This window comes from Nicotiana tomentosiformis, chromosome 3, assembly GCF_000390325.3.
Source record: "Nicotiana tomentosiformis chromosome 3, ASM39032v3, whole genome shotgun sequence".
In the NCBI taxonomy this organism is placed as follows: Eukaryota; Viridiplantae; Streptophyta; class Magnoliopsida; order Solanales; family Solanaceae; genus Nicotiana; species Nicotiana tomentosiformis.
Genome location: NC_090814.1, coordinates 104,563,543 through 104,586,412, shown reverse-complemented (window position 1 = coordinate 104,586,412; position 22,870 = coordinate 104,563,543). Strand labels below are relative to the sequence as shown.

Sequence of the window (22,870 nt, the reverse complement as noted above, 5' to 3'; positions counted from 1 at the left end):
AATAGTAACTTGCATCACAAAGCCTTATAGCAACCCTAGGGAGTCTCTACAATTTACTGTTTTCACATAGGTCTCTAAAATGGTGTTTGAGTATACAATATGAGCCCATGGTAAGTCACCCCACTGTCATAATGTACTTTGATATTGTTTTCTTATAAGAATCGTCTTCTTTATTCGATTGTTCAATTGCTCGCTGAATCATCTGTAAAAGAAAGCGAGAGTATTAATGATAGTTGTAAAAAATTTTATGGAATTTTTCAACACAGTTGCAGGAAAGAAACTCTGTGTTATAGTTCCATTGTATAAGTACAAATTATGAGGGAAAAAATGATTATCCTACATTCATATTCACATGCTCATAAGTAGTCCTAATAAAATTTGAATTTTTAGAAAAGCTATGCATTGTTCTTTTAAACTGCAAAAGTTTCCTAAAATCAACTTATCTCCTCTTTACTAACAGATGCAATCGGAGTATCAATATCTCTACCAAAACCCGAAATACCATAAAGTGAAACAAAAGTAGAACCAAAAAAATGCTCCTTTAAGAGTTGTCCCGCGATCATAAGCAAAAATTTGGAAAATAGTTGAAAATTTATAATGTTCATATGTTGTTAACATTGTTTAGACAAATACAACACACATACACTACTTGCAAAGGTTTTTTTAAACCATTTTTAAAACATATAATTATGTTATTTCCTATGAGACCTTTAGCTAACAGTCGATACCATTTTCTGCAGAAAGTTAGCATAAATTATACAGTGTTGTAGTAATTTAGCAAATTCTCTAGCACCAAATTATAGAATTTAAAACTTTTCACGGTAGGTAGATATTTTATCCTAATTATCAGGTTATTTTTTAATTTCCTTTTTATCTTAGTTGGATATTTAACGCCAAATTAATAGAAGTTACTCATCAAGAGATGAATATCAAACATCAAATTACAGTTCTAACTCAAACCCTAAACTTTATGCAATATTTTTGTATCCTCTCACAATTAATAAGGAAAACAAATTTCTTCTGAATAATTAAATTAAACAATTACCTGAGCGTGGCGAACGCCACGGTTTAGTTCCTCTTTCCTGAATCATCGGAATCCCAAAAATTCAGTTGTTAACAACTAATTGAACTTCTCCAATACTATGAAGCTTAAGCCGGAGAAGTAAATTGTAGTTGAAGTGGATGGTCCTACCAATCGAGTTTTCAATTGAGAGAACAGCTTTGTTTCCATACCATATTTTAAGTGCCCGCTAAATGAGAAGTAATAATATAAAGGTGTGACAAATAGCAAAGCTTCTTCAGGAACAATTCAACTACTTAAGAAATAAGAAGTAATATCAATATAATTCGCACTCGCACAAAGTGGCGTACACCTATAACTATTGAGGAATAAGAAGAGAATGTACCACAAAAATAGAAGCAAGCTTTGCCGAATGATGGAGGAGATGAAGTCGGTCTTCTGCCACCATATGTAGTGGTCAAAATCACACGGAGATATTACTAATTGTTAACTAAATAACTAATTGTTAACTAAATAACTAATTATTAACTACTTATGCCATGTGACTTTTTTTTAGGTTGTTACTTGGCTTAAGCAGATACTTTTTCCTTTCCTTTTAATAATATATAGATATAGATAACTACTTATGTCATGTGACTTTTTTCTAGATTGTCACTTGGCTTAAGAAGAAGACTTTTTCCTTTCCTTTTAATAACATATATAGATATTGTTTACCCAAAATTTTGAGTAACAATTGAACTCATTTAGTGATTTCAAAGATACGTGATTTAATCCAATATTAATTGATAAACAAGGAATTTAAATAGATAATCTAAATAGTAAAATAAATCAAATCAGCGTTTTGGCAGTGCTTTCGACTTCGATTCGAGATGGTCTCGAGGTTGGGTAACAAGAACAACAAAGAACATAAAATAAACAGTGATGAGCAGTAATAGATAGTAAGTGAAATAGAGAAAGCAGTGTATGTGTATATGTTTATTAGTGAATCATTCCCCCTTACAAATGAATGATGTCCTTCTTTATATAGCATAGGAATCCTAAATAAGGTACAATTCTAATAACGGATACAAATCCCATGATTGGCGTCAATAACCGCTTGATTCGATCTGTTACGGGATTTCTGCCGAGATCTTCGGTCGGTTGCTAATATTTTGCCATTCCGTTATTATGCCTTACTCGAAGTCAGTCATGCTTGGTCTCGATCTTCAGCGAGCACTTCGATCTTCATACTCCATACTCTACCATTGAGCTCAAGCCTGGTCTATTACGATCTTACTCTCGAGGCAGCTCCTTGTGCCTATGAAATTGGACATGCTCGATTTTGACTGTATACAGATAGTCCCCGCGTTTCTTGGAATAAAATGATAAGAAACGGTTTGAGCTTTGATTTTTCGAAACCTCGATCATGACGTTGTCCTCATGACGTAAGTGACGGATGTGACCGAAATGTTCCGTCAGTTCAGTTCGTCAAATCATTAATGTCTGTTAGTTAGCGGTCGGCCACTAGCGCCACCGAACCATCACCGTGAGCCTATAAATACTCGCTCATTCATTGAATCAAACTTTACTTTTGCTCTAATCAAACCTCTAAGTCCTCTCACTCTTTTCGTCTCCTCCTTTTCGCTGTCTGTAGTGCCACTTTTGTTAGCACCGAAACCACCAATTTTTCATCTTCCTTTGCTCTTCTTTACTTATACAAATGGCGAAAACCTCAAAGATCGTACCGGAGAAGGAGAAAGCTTCTTGCTCCTTTTCCCGGCCGTCCGACGATAAGGCGCCGGTGGAGCCGCTTCCCCATGAGTATGTTCCCGGCCCGTGTACTCTAAAATCCGACTTCAAGGTCGAAAACCCTTCATTGATCCCGGGCTGATGTGAGCATATGTCGACGTACATATGCTCGATAACGAAGAGCCACCTCGAGGCCATGAAGAGGGACTGCAACTGGGGTCCCGAGGTCGTGGTGCAAATTCCTGCTCCCTAAGAGAGCATCAATGCTTATGTGGAGGGGTTCCTAAGTGTTTACAATTACCTCTTCACATTGGGTCCCATCGACCCAGTGATTATTGATCTCTGTAAAAGATATCAGGTCACCCTAGGCCAAATCCACCCCTCTCTATGGCGCATAGTAATCATGATGCGCTTCTGCTCTAGCAAGGCCGAGGGGCTAGAGTTTACTCTCAATCACCTCATACGGTTGTACCGGCCTCGAATCTATCAAGGACTAATCAGGCTCCAACGCCGGGCAACGAAGGCCTTGTTCTCAAGCATTGACGAGAACAAGGATCGGGGTTGGGTGAGCCGTTTTGTACGGGTGAGGACCCGCGATATTATCCCAGAAGAGAAGATGTCATTCCCTGAAGAGTAGAACTTTGACCGTAATTGATCTTTTAAACTTTGTTCTTCGTACCTTCTTTGACTTCGCCTGATATCCCCTTTCGACATGCAGCTATTCCTTGGATGCCTCAAGCGGTACCTGACCTCGAAGATTGGGTTCAGAAGTTAGCCTCAAAGGGAAGACAAGAAGGGGAAAAGTGCCTCGTAGTCTGAGGATCCCAAGCCTAAACCTCGAAGTGTGAGGAGGAAAGTAATCGCTCTCACGATGGACTCGGTCAAAAAAATGAGAGACGAAGAAGAGGAAGAAAAGGAAAATGCCTCGGCACTGACGGTCCGACCTAGGAAAGCTGTCGAGCTCACCAAACCTTCTGAGCCGATGGCGGATGCTAAAATCAAGCCTCGTGTCGAGGAGGCTTCCAAAAAGAAATCGGGTGAGGATCCTGAATTACCAGAGGTCGAGATCATTTCTCGGTCATTTGCAACTACACTAGACGGGGCCGGTTCTCAGACCCCGAAGATCGATCAGAGCACCCCGAGCGACTTGCTCGGGACCATGACAACAAGTCACTTGCCTTTTCTTCCGACTTTTTCTAAGGAGACACTAAGGGAGGCTCGAGAGTTGAAGACCCCTGATATAGTCGGAGGCTCTAGTGTAGGGGATCCCTTTCGGGATTGCTTTACTGGAGTCGATGATGCCTCTGATATCAGTGACACTTCTATTCATTTAGAAGAGGTCCAACGTCTCTTATCTCGGGTAAGAATCAGTTTACTGCACTTCTTTTCTTTACTCTTTTTTTCTCTAAATCTGACTTGTGTTTTCCTTTTTTATATAGGCCTTCGCCAAGTTTCGAGCTGACCTTAGCCAGTGTGAAACCGAGCTCCAAAAGGTCTCGGAGGAGAGGAACGTTCTGAAGCTTCTTTGCGGCCAAAAGGACGAAACTATAAAGGACCTTCAAGCGGATTTGGCCAAGGCTCGTGAGAAAGAGGCCGAGCTAGATATGCAGGTGAGCATCCTTTTGATAAAGTATGGACTCGACCCAACTGTACAGGCTAATACTTCATTATCTCAGCTGCAACAAAAGGTTAAAAGGATCGAGCTGCTTCGGGGAGAAGTCGATCAGGTCAAGGCCGATTGTGATCGGTGGAAGGAGAATATGGACCACCTGGCTGCGGAAAAAGAAACTACCTTGGCCAGACTGTCATCGGCCGAGGTTCAATTTCGGGGACTCAAAGAGAAAAGCTCGGCCCAAGCCAAGAGGATCGAAGAGCTTGAAACCAGGCTTGCTGAGGCCAATGTGGAGATCGAGAAGACAAAGGTCATGGCGGACAAGTCCATTGCCATGTACCGGGCCGATGCCGAGGCTGCTCAAATGCAGCTAAGGGAGGCTTCTGACCGAGAACGATGGATCAATGACTCGGCAAAGTGTCAATCCCGGACAGAAACCCTCGAGGAAATCCATGCTCGAGGTTTTGACCTCTCCGAGGAGATAGCCCGAGCCAAGGTGCTCGAAGACGAAGCCAAGCAGCTTGCCTCCTCCGATGTCGAAGACGATGATGAAGAAGGTAGTCGAGACGGATCTGATGAGGGGCCTGAAGGAGAGGTTGCTCCCGGAGAAGAGGTCGAAACTAGCCGTAGTTAGGACTTTGTCTCCTGTACATAACCTTTTTTATAATAGAAAAACTTCTTTTGAATGTCTTCTCAATTTTATGCTCAAACGTGTTTTGTGCTTTTGCCTTGTGAAAATTTTGTTGTTGCAGCCTCTGTAATCGAGTGAACACTAGTTTGAACTTAGAACAAACCCTTAGGTTTTTTAGACACGCAAGGGCGAGTCCCCTAGCTCAATAATATGTTCGAGATTTCGGATGGCCTGATCGATGCCATGATTGCACTGTTTTTATTACTAAGTTCGAGTATGTTTCGAACTTAGAATAGAACAAACTCTTAGGTTTTTTATCAAATAATGAGTAATTTTCGAACTTACACTAACATACCCCTTAAGGTATTATGGAGGATCCTTGAGCTAAATTCAAGTCAACTTTATTTGAACTCGGAATAGCGGAACCCTTAGGTCCGAGTTGAGTGAGAACAAAGTCTCGAACTCTAAATATATTGGCCCTTAGGCCCTTTTAGGTTGGGCCCATATAGCCTCTAAAAGATGGCTATTATTTCCCCCTTTTAGCTTAAAAGACTTAGTAAAAATTTCTTTATGCCTTAGCATGTATTTTTTACCCATTTAGGGTCCGATGTCGGTTGAAACCCTTTTGCCTTTTGTGCCTTAGCACGTTTGTGTTAAAGATAATTTGATACCTCTTAAGGTTTTTCGAGGACTAATTTTATCGAAGCCCTTTTGATTATTTGCCGAGGGCAGCCTTTTTTAACCGGTTTTTCAAAGAATTTGAAGGCCTATCGTTATTGCGGAATTCGGACGTCTCTGAGCCACGTTATTTAGGTCGTAGCCTTAGGGTGTGCCTCTTGGGCTTATTTCCCAATAACATTTTGAACTTGTTTGAAATGTCAGTCCTCGAGAATGATGGCCTTGGCCTAAAGATCGAGGGGTGCCTCTTTTAGGTCTTATGAATTTGAGTTTAGATAACTCAAATTTGCCTATCATCGATGGTAGTCCCCGAGTGTATATTTGCACTTTGGCTCTTGAGCCATTTCTCACAATATCATAAGCATGAGGTTTGTATAGCAGAGAATTTTTTTCGAGACACAAAATGTTTAAATGAAGAGAGAATGCTTCTTTGAATAGTTTATACACGCGCACATGTTTTGCCATCGGGGCTCGACTAATTTATATGGACACGGTTATGAGATTCGGTAAGAAAGGAAATCTTAGCCCTCAGTGCATTGGACCTTATAAGATTATACGCAAAGTAGGCTAAGTTGCATATGAGTTAGACTTGCCTTCCAAATTTGAGTATGTACATCCAGTATTTCATGTGTCAATGCTCTGTAGGTGTATTGGAGATCCCTCTAAAGTCATTCAAGTTTACGATGTTCAGGTTACAGAGCAACTATCATATGAGGAAGATCTCATTGCTATACTAGATAGACAAGTTCGAAGATTAAGAACTAAGGATGTAGCTTCGATTAAAGTACTTTGGATTAACAATAATGTGGAGGAGATGACTTGGTAAGCTGAAGAAGAAATGAAGACTAGGAATCCTCACTTGTTTCCACTTCCAGAGAAGGATCAGACTGAGACAACACAGCCTTTAGGTATGTATATGGTACTTGATTCTTATGTTAGTTATTATTATTGGTCGTGTGAGGCCATTGGTGTTATTGATGATTGTGGCCCTGTGTGGCTTTGTATTGTTGGGTTTTCTGTGTGGCAAGTTGGTAGTAGTACCGTTACAGAGGAGACTCTGCCAAAATTTTTATAGATTTCTGGGAGTTTAACATTCGAGGATGAATATTTCTAAGGGGGGAAGATTGTTACACCATGTGCGTCCCAAGGTGACATAATGAATATGAGACTTGTTAATCATGATTTAAATAATTTTAAAGTCATAATATGGCTATATATGATGTTTGGATAGAAAATATGAAGCTTGGGAAAAATCGGATAGATTCCATACTTGGTGATAAATGAAGTTTTCTCTTGGTAATCCGGGTTCATTTGGATTTGATTGTACGCGGAATAGGCATCGAGAAAAGTAAGGATCTCATGGCCGGCCGTGGCATCGATCATGAGATTGATGTTAGGCAGTGGAAAAGAATCTTTGGGGCACGCCTTGTTTAAATCCTTATAATCTACACACATTCTAAGTTTGGCCCATTACAAAGCTTCCCTATCGAGGCCCTTTGACATGAAGTACTATTCTCGAGAATACAACATCCGAGGATGATGCCCTTCAATATTCAAGGTTGATTGCAAAGAAGCCTTGTATACTGTTGAATTGTCCTCAGGTAGCACATCTATTGCCTCATTAAAAACCTCGCCGGAAAAATTCAGTTGGGATAAAAATCTATCTAAGGGAAAAAGAGTACAACGCGTACTTTAAAACCTGAGGTCTCGATGTCTTTGGTCGAACTCCTGCAATGAGTAAGCGTCGAATACATATAAACAAAAGAAGGGAGAAAGTCATACCTTAACAGTAATATCATTTGAGAAGTGATATGTTCCAGTTGTTTGGCAGTGGTTCGCCGTCCATCGTTCCGAGTTTATAAGACCCTTTTTCAACTATATCGAGGACTTGATAGGGTCCTTCCCAATTCGAGCCGAGCTTCCCTTTATTAGGATCTCGAGTGTTGATGGTGACCTTCCTTAGGACTAAATCTCCGACCCTGAAGTGGCGAAGGTTGGTTTTTTTTATTGTAGTACCTTTCGATTTGTTGCTTTTGTGCAGCCATTCGAACGAGTGCCGCTTCTCGTTTTTCATCTAATAATTCGAGGCTAGTATTCATAGCCTCGTGGTTCGATTCCTCCGATGCATGTCAAAACCTTGCGCTGGGTTCTCCGACTGGAATTAAGGCTTCGGAGTCATACACTAAGGAAAACGGAGTTGCCCCTGTACTGGACTTCGATGTTGTTCGATATGCCCAGAGGACTTCGGGCAGAATTTCTCTCCATTTTCCTTTAGCTTCGTTCAACCTTTTCTTCAGGTTTTGGATGTTAGTCTTGTTCCTCGATTCGGCATGTCCGTTCCCACTAGGGTAATACGGTGTTGACAATATCTTTTTTATTTTATGGTCTTCGAGAAATTTCGTCACTTTACTGCCGATAAATTGTTTACCATTGTCGCATACTATTTCTGCGGGTATCCCAAATCGACACACGATGTGATCCCAGATGAAGTCTATAACCTATTTTTCTCTCACTTTCTCGAACACCTGTGCTTCAACCCATTTATAGAAATAGTCAGTCATAAATAAAATGAACTTAGCTTTACCTGAGGCCGTAAGCATAGGGTCGACGATATCCATTCCTCATTTCATGAACGGCCATGGGGATAAGACTGAATGACGTTGTTCTCCGGGATGATGGATCATCGGTGCAAACCTTTGACATTTATCACATTTTCGAACAAAATCCTTAGTGTCTTTTTCCATGCTATCAAGTAGTATCCTGCTCTGATGATTTTGTGAATCAGTGATTCAGCGCTGGAGTGGTTCCCACAAGTGCCTTCATGGACTTCTCGTAGAACATAATCGGTGTCCCCTGGTCCTAAGCACACTGCCAATGGTCCATCGAATGTCCTTCTGTATAATGTTCCATCTTCAGCCAATGTGAATCGAGCAACTTTGGTTCGTAGGGCCCTCGACTCTTTAGGGTCCGATGGGAGCTTTCCATTCTTCAAGTATTCAATATATTTATTCCTCCAATCCCAGGTTAAGCTTGTAGAGTTTATCTCGGCATGACTTTCCTCGATCACGGATCTCGAGAGTTGAACGACAATCCCCGATTTGATCTCATCTTCCTCGACCAATGACCCTAGATTTTCAAGTGCATCGGCCTCACTGTTTTGTTCTCGAGGTACATGCTGTAAAGTCCATTCCTTGAAACGGTGCAAGGTTACCTGCAACTTGTCCAAATACCTTTGCATTCTATCTTCTCGAACTTCGAAGGTTTTGTTTACTTGGTTCACTACCAGTAAAGAGTCACACTTGGCTTCAATTACTTCTGCTCCCAAGATTTTAGCTAGCTCGAGACCTGCAATCATGGCCTCATACTCGGCCCTATTGTTAGTCAACTTAGAAGTTTTGATAGATTGCCTAATAGTGTTACCCGTGGGCGGCTTCAAAATGATGCCTAGCCCGGATGTTACACCCTGTGCATCCCAAGGTGACGTAATGAATATGAGACTTGTTAATCATGATTTAATAAATGATTTTAAAGTCATAATATGGCTATATTTGATGTTTGGATAGAAAATATGAAGTTTGGGGAAAATCGGATTATAGTTGCGGAAACACCTACTAAGGATTTGCCCTATAACAGAGCTTTTTGAGAAATATATTTCGTGTGCTATATGAGGTCTTTTTGGGACATATTATATACCAAATTGAAGGTCTTGGAATGTAGTTTCCTACGCACTTAACCGTTCATTCATACGATACCGGGATAAAAGGTTATAAGCGTTGGAAGAAGGGCCAATCATAGGGTGCCAAGTAGCACTTTTTTTTACTTTTAAAAAAAAAGGATATTTACATCCCATCTCGTCTCTTTCTCCATTTTTCCAGAGAGCTCGCCCAAATAACACCCCCTAAATTTACTCTTAAACTCTCTACAAGAGCTTCAAACAAGATTATCATCCCGGGCATGAAATCAAGAAGCAATAACGTTAAAACGATCCATACGACGTAAGTATCGCTATATCGCCTCTCTTTTTCTTTGTAGTTTGTGTTTTGGAAGGTACTTCATAGCTAAGAAAATGTGTACTTTCTGTATTTAAGTGTTTAAATATCAAGAAATATTGATAAATTTGTTTTCTAATAGTTAGAACTCACGGGACGGTGATCGGAAGCCGTGAGTTCGAGTTATTTGACTTGTAGTGGACTATTTTGTGGGTTGTTTCGTGTTGCCTTTGGGCTGTATATTTTTCTACTGTTAAATGGAGTTTTGGAGGACAAATTGTGTGGAAAAATACCACATAATGACGGAATGGTAGGCTGGTCGTTCGTCGTTACACTGTTTTAAGTTGTTTGACACTACTTTGATTGTCGTTTTATGTATGAAGTGATTAGGGTGTGTGGGCTATTTTGTGGTATATTATGATGGAGATAAGGTTGGAAAATGATGCTTACATATTTTTATTGTTGTGTTCTTATTTTTGTTGAATATGGTATTGGAGGAGGGCCTAGTTACAGGGGAGATGCTGCCCAAATTTATGTAAACGAGCTACTAGTTTAAGTTGCGGACTTAGCCTTTACTCAGCACTGATTTTGAATCTCCTTATGATGTGGTAGATTGAATTGAGTTGTTTGAAGAAATTCTTGGAAGGTATTAAGGACTCAACGGAGTTAAGGCATGTTAAGACTATCCCTTCTTTCTTTTTGGCATGATCCAAATAATACAAACGAAACGAGCAAAATACGCAACTTTCATAAATGACTCTATTCATAGAAATACTAGGGGTTTCTATATTCTTGATTCCCCATATGAATTATTATTATATCCTCTATTCATGGGTCTAAGAAAAATACGTATTTGATAAAGTTTGTCTGAAATGCATATTAATTTTATGATATTCGAGAAATCTTATTAACGTATTTCTTATGCATTTCATGCATTTATATATGTACATTGACCCATGACCAGAAGGCATTATATACGCGTATATTATATGTATATGGGATATGGAAAAAGGTTATGGCGTTATATACGCACCACCACCTGATCAGCTGGTATACGTTGATGATTTTGCCCACAGTGGCTGAGATGATATGTTGGGATGCCCTCAGAGGCTTGATGATGTTATGTACGCATATACCTATGCATAGTATGGCATTTATACACACATGCATGACATTATAAACTTTCATGATTCATAGAGCTATGTAAAATTTCAGGTTGAGTTCTTTACTCCATGTTTCTTTCATGTCTTTTATATACTACTGTCATGCCTTACATACTCGGTACTTTATTTGTACTGACGTGTCTTTCTCCTGGGGACAATGCGTTTCATGCCCGCAGGTCCCGATAGACAGGTTGAGAGTTCTCCTAGTAGGCTATCAGCTCAGCAGAAGTGTTTGTGCACTCCACTTGCTCCGAAGTTGCCTATTTGGTCAGTATGATTTAAATATGTATTGTATGGTATGGCGGGGCTCTGTCCCAAACTTTATGATATTTATGTACTCTTGGAGGCTTGTATACGGATACCGGTATGGCCTTATAGGCAAGTACATCATATGTATAAGTCGGTATATCAAGTTGAGTCACCCTATATTGAGTATTTCCTCATATTTTATTCTACTTATCTCACGACAACCTCTCCGGCTCAATTACCTATGATAGTATGATACGAAAGATACATTACGTTGGTACTCAGTTGAGTAAGGTACCTGTTGCCCGTCACGGCCCATCGGTTTGGGTCGTGACAGAAGTGATATCAGAGCAGTTCTGTCCTAGGGAGTCTACAAGCCGTGTCTAGTAGAGTCTTGTTTATGGGTGTGTTGTGCACCACACTTATAATCAGGAGGCTACATGGCATTTAGGACTGTCACTCTTTCTTCTTACTCTAGATCGTGTGGTAGAGCTCAGTTGTAAGAAATTCAAATTCCTAAATTCTATTTTATTCGTTATACAACGACATCTACATCCAGAAAGACAGTTGGTAAGAGATTGAATGTGGCTGTGGAAGAGTTGAGTCAGAGGAACTCGATTTTGCGTCATGCTTATGATGAGTAAATGTAAAGACTTCAGTAGATATGTGTGTACTACGACATGTGAGCCTCTTGATAAGGAGCCCTAAGGCATGGAAATCTATCTACCCATATGGTAAAAAAGCAACGATAGAATCAGAAGGTAGATACAAGTTTCAACAAGTAAAAGAAGCTAGGTGAAGAAGGATACGAGGTACGCAGTTAGTGAAGATTATCTATATTTACAATTCAGGAAGAGAAATATAAGCATTCTGAGTTACTTTCAACAAAAATAAAGATATATTCACTTGACAACACCCATTTCAGTTATGCCCTGTGGGAGCTAACATATATAATTTAAGAGAAGGCTGAGATATCAACATCCAGCTGGGGTTAGAGTAACCCAAAATTGTGGATGGATTGTTATCATTAGCTCACATTTCCGAGGGATATTGCAAATGCAGTAATGGTTCTCCTTGTGAGACACCCAGATAGTGCACTCTAGAATAGTACAATCAGATATGAATACTATAATGTTTAGAAATTTCAGAAGATTGGCATTGGAATCCTAGAAGGGATAAATATTTATCTTTGTATGGCTCTCGTCCCTAGTAAAGAGAGAGTGTTAGGCGACCCGAAGAGTCAATGAGTTGAATTAAGGGGGGCTAAAAGTGAAAGAATATTTTGAAGAAGTTTTCATAATAAGGTGATAGACAGAAATATTATCCGGAGAATAAGAAGAGAGTAAATGAAGCATCATGAGTAAGATGTGATATATGGGTGATAATGATAAATCAAAACATGACAAGACTACAAATTATATAGTCAAGTGAAGGAAAAGACAAAAAGTTACAAGCCTTGAGACAATAAAAGAGTATAAGCCATAAAGTCATGTCCCCATTTCGAGAAATGAGTTGGTGACTCATACATGATTATCAGAAGGAAAAGTTAGATCCCGGAGTAATAGAAATTAGTATGGGCAAGTGAATACGATAAACTCAACATGAATTCGGGACCGAAGGATTTGATAATAGTTGACATCGTGAGAATTTCAGAGGTCGCATTTCGACGATAATTAAATGGACAACAGAAGAATAACCTTTAAAGGCCATTCAGGAAGACGCTTCCCTAAAACAAGTGTTGTGAGCAGAGTTAAGTTAAGGGACTAAGTGTGACAGTTACACTAGGTGTCACCTTTGTGTGTGAGAAATTAAATTATCCCTAGTACAGAAAAGTTACCGCAAGGCAAGTAAGAGTCCGTGAAGATGTGAAAAGACGCCAAATATGAATAGGTGAAACATTTATAGGTAAATCTTCATAGCAATAAATGTTAGTACTTCCTTAAAGGGGGAAGATGGTGTGATATAATATTAAGTCGAAGTTATGTGGTTAAGGTAACTATGAAATAGTAAAGGAAGAAGGTGGTAGAAAGGCGAAAGGAATGAGATTGCATTTATTCAGATCCTACAGATATGATACGACTCCAGAACATTATGTAAGCATGACGACTGAGAGAGGCAGTAAGGGTTTCATCACTAGACATTATTGATAAATAAGTGCAAATGAACATTGGATACGTAAGGAGCAAGTGTGTGGGGTAAGTTAAGACAAAGGATATAACCCAAGAGAGATTACGCAGAATATAGATATGAGAATGCACTAACGTGTAGTTAGTAGTTGATTCAGGAAGAACCTAGCCATGGCTAAATAAGAGGGTACCGACAAATCAGCAGGTTGTGCATAATAAACATAGCGAAACCCAACATAGGGAATTCGGTCTCGCAAATATGATGACATCGTAATCCTTGAGAAATATTCAGATACGAGTTGGGATTATTAAAGGTACCACATAAATGTTACGAAAACAAACGGTGCCACTAAGAAGACAGTCACAAAATTTCAGTTCAGAATCAACCTTATAAGTACAAGGGCGTGGAGGTAAGTAATTAAGGATAATTATAGGCGAGTAAGAATGTCAAAAAATTCTTTCGGATATACGATGTAATAAGTTCGCAGCTTTACAGAAGTCAAGGGTCTCTCTTATGTACTACAAAGAAAGACTAGCTGAGGGAATAAGGAAGAAGGCTTCAACTTAAGCATAGTGACATAAGGAAGAGATGGTCTTGTAACAACAGTCTCACAACAACATTGTATGCACTCCATAAGAAAGTGGCACCTATCGTGGCTAATGAACGGGAAGAAAAAAAATCAAAAGATGATATTTGGGATCATATGAGTTACAGGAAATGCCAGTATTTGTGGGCAATGATATAAGCCATGTATTCATGTAACAAGTGGCAGAACGACCATGAAAAGTAATTGCTTATGTTTATAGAAAACTAAGAAAGCACGAGAAGAATTATCCGACCCACGATTTAGAGTTGGCTGCGGTGATTCATGCACTAAAGATGTGAAGGCACTATTTGTATGGCATTCATGTTGAAATCTATATGGATCATAAGTGCCTTCAATATAGATTTAATAAAAAGGAATTGAATTTAAGCCAAAGGAGATGGTTGGAGCTACTAAAAGACTATGACGTCGATATTTTATACCATCCGGGGAAGACGAATGTAGTAGCCGACGCCCTCAACCGTGGATCTATGGGTAGCCTGTCATATTTATAGCCAGAGAAGTATGGGATAGCCCATGAGATTCATTAGCTAGCTAGTCTTAGAGTTCGATTACTGGACTCAGGTGATACAAGAGTTACTATTCAGGACACGACAACATCCTCTTTAGTAACTAAAGTGAAGGAATGCCAGTATGAGGATGTTGTGCTAGCTCATTACAGAGATACATCCCCTCAAAAGGAGAATACACCATTTGAGATTACAGGAGATGGAGTCCTCAGATATCGATGTCGGTTATGTGTTCTAATATGGTAGGGTTGCGCCAGTAGGTTATGGGAGAAGTTCACTATTCTCGTTATTCTATTTATCCAAGAGTGACGAAGATGTATCATGATATCAGGGGAATATACTGGTGGGATGAAATGAAGAAGGATATAGCAGAGTTTGTTACTTAGCGCCCTAATTGGCCCATTCCCATTTTGGGCGGAACAGATCTTGTCAGCAGATTAAGATTGAGCATCAGAACCCCTGTGGATTGTTACAGGCTATAGAGATTCCGACTTGGAAATGGGAAGTGATTAATATGGATTTCATCATAGGCTTACCTCATACCCAACGTAAATTCGATGCTATATGGGATTGTCGATAGACTTACAAAAGCAGCCCATTTTCTGTCTGTCAGGACTACTTACTCAGCAGAGGATTATGCAAGGATTTACATTAGGGAGATAGTACGACTTCATGGTGTCCCTATATCTATTATCTCAGATAGAGGTGCTCAGTTTACAGTTGATTTCTGGAAGTCCTTCCAAAAAGGATTGGGGACTCAGGTAAGTCTTAGTACAACATTTTATCCCCAGAGAGATGGTCATGCTGAACGTACTATTCCGACACTGAAGGATATGATATGGGCTTGTGTGATGGACTTCAGTGGTAGGCTGGTAGCTGGGATGATCATCTTCCACTTTTTGAGTTTGCATATAATAATAGTTATCATTCCAACATTCAGATTGCTCCATACGAAGCTCTTTACAGACGGAAGTGTAGGTCACCTATAGGATGGTTCGAGATTGGGGAAACTAAGTTAGTAGGACCGGAGTTGGTACAACAGGCAGTTGAGAAGATTAAGCTTATAAGGGAAAGGCTATTAGCAGCACAAAGTCGTTAGAAGTCCTATGCAGTTAATCGACGATGAGACTTAGAGTTTAAGGTAGACGACTGGGTATTCCTAAAGGTATCACCGATGAAAGGCGTTATGAGATTCGGTAAGAAAGGAAATCTTAGCCCTCAGTACATTGGACCTTATAAGATAATACGCAAAGTAGGCCAAGTAGCATATGAGTTAGACTTGCCTTCCAAATTGGAGTATGTACATCCAGTATTTCATGTGTCAATGCTCTGTAGGTGTATTGGAGATCCCTCTAAAGTCATTCAAGTTTACGATGTTCAGGTTACAGAGCAACTATCATATGAGGAAGATCTCATTGCTATACTAGATAGACAAGTTCGAAGATTAAGAACTAAGGATGTAGCTTCGATTATAGTACTTTGGATTAACAATAATGTGGAGGAGATGACTTGGTAAGCTGAAGAAGAAATGAAGACTAGGAATCCTCAGTTGTTTCCACTTCCAGAGAAGGATCAGACTGAGACATCACAGCCTTTAGGTACGTATATGGTACTTGATTCTTATGTTAGTTATTATTATTGGTCGTGTGAGACCATTGGTGTTATTGATGATTGTGGCCCTGTGTGGCTTTGTATTGTTGGGTTTTCTGTGTGGAATGTTAGTAGTAGTACCGTTACAGAGGAGACTCTGCCAAAATTTCTATAGATTTCTGGGAGTTTAACATTCGAGGATGAATATTTCTAGGGGGAAGATTGTTACACCATGTGCGTCCCAAGGTGACATAATAAATATGAGACTTGTTAATCATGATTTAAATGATTTTAAAGTCATAATATGGCATATATATGATGTTTGGATAGAAAATATGAAGCTTGGGAAAAATCGAATAGATTCCATACTTGGTGATAAATGAAGTTTTCTCTTGGTCATCCGGGTTCATTTGGATTTGATTGTACGTGGAATAGGCATCGAGAAAAGTAAGGATCTCGTGGCCGGCCGTGGCATTGATCATGCGATTGATGTTAGGCAGTGGAAAAGAATTTTTGGGGCACGCCTTGTTTAAATCCTTATAATCTACACACATTCTAAGTTTGTTTCCCTTTTTAGGGACTAAAACTATATTGGCTAACCATTATTGATATTTCACTTCCCGAATGGACCATATTTTGAGAAGTTTAGTTACCTCGTCCTTTATAAATGTGTGCTTTGCCTCAGACTAGGGTCTTCTCTTTTGCTTTACCGGTTTAAACCTAGGGTCCAGGCTTAGCTGATACGTCGTCATCTCCAGTGGGATCCCTGTCATGTCTAAATGGGACCAAGCAAAACAATCTATGTTATCAATAAGAAATTGAATAAGCTTTATCATAAGTTCGGGGGTTAACCCTGATCCCATGTATACCTTTCGCTCAGGCAGGTACTCGATCAATATAACTTGTTCCAGCTCTTCGACCGTTGATTTGGTGGCGTCAGAATCTTCGGGAACAATAAAAGTTCGAGGTGTCAGAAAATCCTCCTCTTCTTCTATCTCCTGCGTCCCTGATTAGGTCGAGGCTGGTGGCTGTGATTGCTATTTGACTTCCTGTTTACCTTTGATGCTCGACTTTTCCGAGGTTAATAGTGTCTATATCGGCGTTACCTCATCGACCATAAATATTTCCTTTGCAGCATGCTGCTCCCCGTATACTGGTTTTACATCGGTCGACGTCGGGAATTTCATCATTTGGTGAAGAGTCAAAGGGACTGCCCTCATATTATGGATCCAAGGCCTTCCGAGTAGGGCAATGTACCTCATGTCGCCCTCGATTACGTGGAACTTGGTATCTTGAATGGTTCCAACCACGTTCACCGGTAGAATAATCTCCCATTTACTTGTTTCACTGGCCATATTAAAGCCGTTTAAGACCTGAGCTGCGGGCACAATATGATTTAGTAGGCCGAGTTGCTCCACAACCCTCGACCGGATGATATTCGCTGAGCTACCTGGATCCACTAAAACACACTTAACTTGAACTTTATTTAATAAGATAGAAATTACCAGAGCGTCGTTGCGGGGCTGAGAAATGCCTTCTGCTTCTTCGTCGTTGAATGATAAAGTGTCTTCAGGCACATAATCTCGGGTTCATTTTTCCCTAGTGATTGATACCTTAGTGCGTTTGAATATGGGTCCCTGTGGGATATAGAACCCACCGACGATCATATGAATGACATGTTGGGGTTCCTCCTATTCATTTTTCCTATTGGCATCCCTTTCTCTAAAATGATTCTTGGCTCGATCACTGAGGAATTCTCGAAGATGGCCCTCATTGAATAGACGGGCTACCTCATCCTTTAATAGCCTACAATCCTGAGTCTTGTGACCATGCGTACCATGATACTTGCACATAAAATTTGGGTTTCTTTGGGAAGCATCAGTTTGTATGGGTTTGGGCCACCTAGTATCTTTTATCCTTCCGATTGCCGATATAATGCCCGATGCATCAATGCTAAAGTTATATTCCGATAACCGAGGTGCGTCTGTGGGATCAACATACTTTTCAAAACCACTCTTGCTCATAAGTCTCCGAGAATTTTGTCTTCGATCTGTTTTTCTATCATTCCGGGCGGAATTGCGTCTTGAATCATTGTTCCTTCAATCTGTAGTATATGATTGATACCGGTCTCTGTTCGATCTTGACTCCCTGTCAACATCCCTTTGGTTTTTAACTGCCGACCTGTTTGGATGTACTGAACCGGAAGGGGCTCCTAATTGGTCGTCCTCGACCCTGATCTTCGATTGATATCGATTGTGCACATCTGCTCAAGTTACAGCTGGATACTCGATCAAATTTTGTTTCAACTGACATGATACTATCAAACTCTGCTCATTCAACCCTTGGGTGAAAGCTTGAACGGCCCAATCATCTGTAACCGGTGGCAACTCTATGCATTCTATTTGAAATCGGGACACAAACTCCCTCAACATTTCATTATCCCTTTGTCTTACCTTGAAAATGTACGATTTCCTCGTTGCGACCTTTATGGCTCCGGCGTGTACCTTTACGAAAGAATTTGCTAACATGGCAAATGAGTCAATAGAATTTGGTGGCAGGTTGTGATACCAAATCATTGCTTCCTTCGAAAGGGTTTCTCCGAATTTTTTCAACAACACAGATTCGATTTCATCATCTTCTAAGTCGTTACCCTTGATGGCGCATGTGTATGCAGTAATATACTCGTTGGGATCGGTGGTCCCATTATATTTGGGTATGTCTGGCATACGAAACTTCTTTGGAATAGGCTTCGGAGCCGCACTTGGAGGAAATGGCTTTTGTACAAACTTCTTGGAATCTATCCCTCTTAAGATTGGTGGTGACCCCAGTATCTAGTCAACTCGAGAGTTGCATGTCTTCACTTTTTTATCGTTGGCTTCAATTCTCTTTTCCCCTGATTCAATTCTTTTGGTGAGCTCCTCGAACATTTTCATTACCGCAGGATCAGTCCCCGTTTTGTTACCATTTGACCTTTTCGGTACTGCCTCGGTACGACGAGTAATTTTCGGCTCGACCCTATTTGGAGCCCTATGTTGATTTTGTAACTGAGCAATAGCGGCCTGCTGAGCCTGAAGCATCTCGAGTATCACTTGGAGACTAACTCCTTCGTCTACTCTCCCATGTGTTCCTTGGTCACTAGTTCGGCCTTCTCTGCATATGCTTCCATCGAGACCTGCGCCTTGGTCCGCATTTAGCGCAACATGCGAACTAACATTGACTGGGTTGGCAGCCGGTGCTTCCCCGAGATTAACCTGTGGCACCTCGACTCCTGGAGCAATTACATTTTCGTTTTCACCATGGAATCTGAGGCCATTGTCACCGTGTGTGGATGCGTTTTGTGAGTTTGACATGTTTTAACTAGAAAGCAAAGATACTTGACAAGAACAAGCATAAAATAATGTGTTTTACCAGAATCAGTATTGAACAATCACTATTATCCTTAGCCCCACGGTGGGCGCCAAACTGTTTACCCAAAATTTCGAGTAACAATTGAACTTATTTAGTGGTTTCAGGAATACGTGATTTAATCCAATACTAATTGATAAACAAGAAATTTAAATAGATAATCTGAATAGTAAAATAAATCAAACCAGTGTTCTGGCAGTGCTTTCGACTTCGATTCGAGATGGTCTCGAGGTTGGGTAACAAAAACAATAAAGAACAGAAAATAAACAGTGATGAGCAGTAATAGATAGTAAGTGAAATAGAGAAAGCAGTGTATGTGTATATGTTTATTAGTGAATCATTCTCCCTTACAAATGAATGGGGTCCTTCTTTATGTAGTATAAGAATTCTAAATAAGGTACAATTCTAATAACTAACACAAATTCCATGATTGGCATCAATAACCGCTTGATTCTATCTGTTCCGCAATTTCCGCCGAGATCTTCGGTCGGTTGCTAATATCTCGCCATTCCGTTATTATGCCTTACTCGAAGTCGGTCATGCTTGGTCTCGATCTTCAGCGAGCACTTCGATCTTCATGCTCCATACTCTGGCATTGAGCTCGAGCCTGGTCTATTACGAGCTTACTCTCGAGGCAGCTCCTTGTGCCTATGAAATCGGACATGCTCGATTTCGACCATATACAAATATATAGATTTACTCTTTCAATGCATTAGCCAAAAGTTCCAACGGCGTACTACTGTTCGAGCTTAGGCGGGATCTTTGAACACTATAAAACGATAAAATAGCTAGGACGAATTAACAAAAGAGCAAATAATTTGAGGATGGAGTCATTGTAATTTGTATCTGTAGTTATATGAGCAAAGGATTCTAAAGCATAAATAAAGTGAATAGAAAACTATGTAGGACCATATGTGTAATTACCATTCCTGTTCGATCAGAGTTTTCTTAATAAAAAATATGTCATGTTCTCATGAATAACAAATTTAGAAGAAAAGGTAAACACATTGCAAAAGGGACAAAAGACACGAGTTTAAATTTGTTGACAACAAAGTAGAAGAGTTTCAATCCGACCAAATATGTATAGATCCGAATTTGCTTCCCCAATATGAGAATTACAGACAAAAGGTATATGCTTCCCTAAAGTCGGGGACTCTATGTAATATATACCCAAAAGAAACTCCATTGGTGTATGTTGTGTTGGGATATACTATTAACCATGCGGTTTAGCTGTAGTGTTGTATTTTATTCTATATGAAATAATTATTTATTTGATTTATTCAATTCAATAAAATATTATTTTAAATAGATCATTTGTTACATGTGTGTTCTTTAGTTATGTAGTAGACAATTTAGTGTATGAAGTCTTAGCTCAGGCACAAAAGATTAAATTATCGGTTCTCATAATTAATAAACAATGTTCACAATCGAAGATATTATTGGGCAAAATATCTTGATGATTGTAGCACAAGATTGAAGTATAATTTATCTTGATTATGGGAGTGGTTTTACTCCAACTTCTTGTGCTAGTATACTTAATATATATTGAACGGACCAAGTATAGAGAAAAGATATTTTGTACCGAATATATACAAAATATTTTATCTGATTCATTAAATGAGCTTATACTCCTAATCTTGATATAGTTATTATGATCATTGTGATTTGTTTATTGTTTTGATTTATCAAAAGGTACAACTCAATTCAGAGTTAGCTTATGCCTAATAGATTGGACAATAATGAATAACATTTGTGAAATAATAATAATTTTGATAGAATCCATGACTCGGCTTTGAGTTTGATAATACCCATTTATGTAAGCTTATAAGTTTTCATGTGAAAACTCGGCTGGTGTATTTTATATCCGTCACATGAAATAGTTCAAGCGGAATTATAAAAGATTTAATTAGTTGATTAAATTAAATTATCAGTGACTTATTTTAATTAACTGGTATTTGTAATCTTGACATGGAGAGTTAAAATAAGTGTTAGTGAATTTTAAAATTCATATTGAGGAGTTTAATTGTAGTTTTTAGTGGAATAAACTACGATTAATTATAATAGGATTTAATTCATTAGAATTTCGAATTAATACTATAATTGGTAGCCTCTTCTGTGGTCCCTGCTATACCTAGTAAAAACATGGACAGACTTGGATAAAAAGTAACTTGAGAGAAAAGTTATCTGTTTGAGTTAGAGTAGAATTCTACTGCACTAGCAGAATCCTACACAATCTTTAGTATATTTTTTGGCTTAATTTCGGGTCTACAAATAGAAGACTAGATTTACCTAATGACACTCTTTAGAGTTGTATTGTTTGCCCCCTCAAATAATTTCGTCTAAGGTTTTAGAGGAAGATAACCGAAGACTGTAGCCCTGGATTCTTGTTCTGTGAAAGACTTGTGCAAAAGTTTCGAGAGATTAGTGCTTCTAATCTCTGTAATTAAATCATTATTTAGTTTACATATTTTGCGATACCTAGATTTTATGCTTGCTTCCGCTGCACATGGTCTAACGTGTTGTTCAGTGTGTAAACGGAGGAGTGCACGTCAGTTTAATATACCTTGTTGCTTCAGCAAATTACTCTAGAATTTATATAGCACGTGGTATTTGTTTTCATAATTCATTATTGAAGAAATATGGACACAATTCAGTTTGGATTTTTTTTTAACTCGTGTACATAATAGTTACATCAAACCAAGTGATAGAATAGAAAATATGTATTAATTCTATTATATAGTTAAGTAATAATAGTGCATGTAAAACACATACATTCAAGTATTTATTAAATTGTGTAAACATGTTGCAAGTAATTAAAGTTTTTTGGTCAGTCCGATTATGCTTTGCTATTTGGTAATTGGTACATCTAAAATGTATCAAATAATGCATGATATAGAATAGGCGAAAGTATTGCATAGTGGCCCTCCCTTTACATATGGTCTATCTAACAAGTAATCATTGACAATTTAATTATTAGAGTTTAATTCCACTTTTGGGCTAAAACCGTAAAACGTCCATAGATACCTTCTTAGCAATTTTAAGTGTGTTCGATTCTGAATTGCTTTTTTGCTTTTATACTACACTCCCCTCTTAAGAATAATATAAAAGGAAAAAAAGGATTTAAACAGGATGTGGAGTGAACCTCTCGTCATGGCGACCTTCTGAATGTGATGCTACGCAGCGTGTTCCTTGTTTTGATATAATACTTTTTTTTTAAGAAGACAAAACGTGCGCATTAATTAAATAATATAAAACCTACAATTGCCACAACAAACGGAATAGGCCATGTATGATGTTTTTAGTGATGCAATATTCCTTTTATAAATATAGTATTTAAAATTTACTAGTCCGATTAATTTAGATTTATATTGCATAGTGTTCGTTAAGGATAAAAAGGCTCCTTGCTTTCCATAACCTTGTTAAGGTGGGGGTATTACATCCTTTCCACTGCACCTCTTACAGGTAATGCAACTTCGAATATAACATAATATTATAATACAGGCGAGAACAAAAATGAAAAACAAAGAATAGAATAAAAAAACGTTAGAAGACTTTGTAATCTTACGC

The 22,870-nt window shown here is 39.0% G+C and overlaps 1 protein-coding gene across 1 annotated transcript; it reads left to right on the top strand.

Annotated features, from left to right (window-relative positions):
- The first annotated feature begins 3,638 nt into the window (after positions 1–3,638).
- Positions 3,639–4,995, top strand: LOC138908287 (uncharacterized). The gene is made up of 2 exons (XM_070198945.1): positions 3,639–4,109; positions 4,189–4,995. Exons 1-2 carry the CDS (start codon positions 3,639–3,641, stop codon positions 4,993–4,995), a joined length of 1,278 nt encoding a protein of 425 aa, XP_070055046.1.
- Positions 4,996–22,870: the final 17,875 nt, after the last annotated feature.